Here is a 3034-nt window from a genome sequence, read left to right on the forward strand (position 1 = left end):
TATATATATATATATATATATATATATATATATAACCAACTTTCTAAAGAAAAATCCGGAAGTTCCACTGGCATATGTATTACAAGGTTTACAGTTTCCTTAGGCTAATTAAGAGTACTTCTAGTACTACTCTATCGTCAGTTAGAGAATAGTATGCCATCTCCAGGGCAACAATCCTTCCTTGGAATGACCCATTTTAGTGAATTACTGTAGCACATAAAGTTCATGCAACTAAGAATCACGTTCGTGAACCTCAGCCACGTTGAAAACAATGTTTTCGGTACTGTGATTAGTCATTAATATCCTTGGTGTCGGAGTATGGAAAAATCCAAAGCACCAGTTGTGTATCTTAGTCCTTTTTTGAGAGCCGAAATCGCTCCCCAAACATAACTGGAGTGATGTCTTTGGGGATATTGGGGGTGGGTGGGTAAGCACATGTAAATGTCTGGCACCGGATAGGATGTGCCGCTCAATAATGGTTAGACCACTTAACGACTGCGCATAGTATGAGACAGATGGTTTGTGCGGAACCAAATGTGACGCTACATGCAAGCCTTTCGCATTGATGCACACCACGGAGAAGAGGATCGGCGGACGAATCTGAACAATTCGGTTGCAAGCCATCAGCCGGCCTAAATATGATGATATAACAACGGGCCCCCAGCAATAGTTGCTTGCTTACCATCGAAGTACCGGTATCATCCGTGAACTAGTTCTAGTTTCGGCGTAACACCATATCCTCCGAGTAAAGAAATATTCAAATGTTCCCAGGATCCACCAACTAACGTATCACCAAGGCGTTACTTGGTAACCTGGCGCTTTTCCATGAAACCTACAGTTACCAACGTGGCCCTGAGGATGACAGTATCCGCAAGTACCAGTTAGAAAATGGAACCCCAGTTTACTTTTAGGAAACGGACCACATATTTCCCGCATAAAGGGGTATTACCTGAAAAACCGCCAGAATTGACAAATCATGTAGTCCACATGTATTTGTGCTAGATATCCCATATCCCTGTACTGTGATCCCACAGTGAACAGCCCGGAAGGGTTCAATGCAAGGTCTGTATTTTGCTCCGGGTTACAAAGAAGGGCCTTGAAGACCGTCTTTAGCGAGATAGAAATTGGGCCAGTGGTAGTACGTAAGCGGTTGACGAGCTTTAGATTAGCAAGGAGTATTATAACAGCTCAATCAGAAACGGGATTCCGGTAGCCGAGGTAACTGATAATTCTGAGCAGAAAGCGCGTTGCGTCTAGAGTGTAGTTCGACTGTTTACACTCAGGTCACAGAAGGCGAAATGCAATTATGGTCTCACGTAGTTGGATGGGCAGGACGAGGCCGAAGAAGGGTGGTTCAGGTGTCCCCACCAGTCTGGCTTGATTCATAAAGAAGTAAGATGAGGCAATAAGCTCACAATCCTCTGGGATAGAGACCAACTATCCAGAGTTGTTGGCACACCTAGCTATCCGTAAGTCCGCCGTTGATCACTATATCGTCCGACGTTCATATGTTGTCATGAGCTAAGCTTACCTCAAACTATGTCCTCCGGAGGTCTGAAAACAGTATCTCCACCGTACACACAACCAATGATCTGTCAACCGACTAAGGCACCAGACGCACCCGTTCGTTCTTAGGTTAGGTGAAAACACTATCACGAGAAGGCGGTGAGTAGGACTTCTTCAACAGACGATACGTAAGTGGTATACCACCTAGCCATTTCGAGAACAGTGGGTGAGCCCAAGAGGGCTAGGCTGTACGTGGTACCCACCCAGACCACATTAATGAACTAAGAGGCTCGAATGCTCTCCTCATTCATTGAATTGAGCTCTTCCACTTTGATGATAAATATTGACAGAAACGCTTCACAACATCTAACTGGTGTGTTCGGCGTGTTGTAAGAGGCTTGCTCCTTATATCAATAGCGTATGAACGTTATTTCGTATTTTCAGCCGATGCCCTGCAATAACTTTGAAGCACTAATCCCTCTACCCACAAGCGGAGTATATCCATCAGAAGACTAGGCGTGCACTGGTTTGAAAAAAATGGGCTGCAAAGTGAGTACGGAGTTAGCTGTGAGATAGAGGGCAGATATGAACTTGATGGGTCTGTAGTTGTCACACAGTTACCTGAAAAACGCTTTTCCTGTCAACAAGTGGATCGCCATGAAATAGTTCCAGCGGTTTCGAATCATGGGCTACAGGCATAAGTGAAGGTAAACTGTTCAAGTGTGCTTGAACAGAAGGAACAACATTTTGAGCAACACCGTAAGTTGCGGAGCATTCGCAAGAACCCTTGGGATTTCCGCAATGTGTTTGATCATTGCTATTTTTGGGTATGGAATCTAGAAACATACGGACCGACTCCACGAGAGAGTGGACCACCGGTAAGCCATCTGCAGCAGAGACTTGCTCTGCCAGCTCATCCCGAATTCGATCAAAAAGAGGTCCGCGTAACCATGGTATCTGGAGTCTAAAAATGTTAGTTTACTCGATCAAAAGGACACACTCACTCATAAACCAAGCGCTCCTTGGTAGGGTATCCGGGCGGATAGCGAAACTGCAGCGTAGCGGACTGGTTGTCACATTCACTGTCTGAAGGTGATGAAATGCGAATGGCGTAGACACTACATGAAAATGCAACGAGCTTCGAAATAATGCCAAAATGGAACGTACTGACTTTCCGGTTCAACGATGAAGAATTCACTACCGTAGATGGACGACAGTGCCTCCAACTCCTCCAAAATCGACTGATCTTCAGAGGCACCGTCAACTTGAGAACACGTTGAAAATACTCTCGCCTGACTCATTTTGGAACTTCTACAGAATAAGTTGCGGATGGAAAGTGCGCGAGCAAAATATGTTTACTCGCTGAACACGAAGGACTAAAAGGCGCCCCAGAAAAGGAAAAAAAGAGTAATAGGTTAGAGGCCAGTTCAAGTTAACTACCTGTCAGTCATTGTTGGAAACGAGGGCGAAATGGCTCAGTGGTTAGAATGTGAATTTACTGATCGGAAGGTCCGTGTTGCGAACGTGA

General features: G+C 45.1%; 1 protein-coding gene across 1 annotated transcript in view; it reads right to left on the reverse strand.

Moving 5' to 3' along the window:
- Positions 1 to 2807, reverse strand: part of T265_02528 (hypothetical protein) — a gene marked incomplete at both ends in the record, with an annotated part of 6263 nt that extends 3456 nt beyond the window's left edge. Inside the window, 3 exons of the mRNA XM_009166791.1 lie at positions 2128 to 2470; positions 2511 to 2624; positions 2674 to 2807. Coding sequence (XP_009165055.1) covers positions 2128 to 2470; positions 2511 to 2624; positions 2674 to 2807 — 591 coding nt within the window. The remainder of the gene's footprint in view (positions 1 to 2127; positions 2471 to 2510; positions 2625 to 2673) is intronic.
- Positions 2808 to 3034: the final 227 nt, after the last annotated feature.

The sequence above is a fragment of the Opisthorchis viverrini genome (genome assembly GCF_000715545.1).
Source record: "Opisthorchis viverrini unplaced genomic scaffold opera_v5_32, whole genome shotgun sequence".
NCBI lineage: Eukaryota > Metazoa > Platyhelminthes > Trematoda > Opisthorchiida > Opisthorchiidae > Opisthorchis > Opisthorchis viverrini.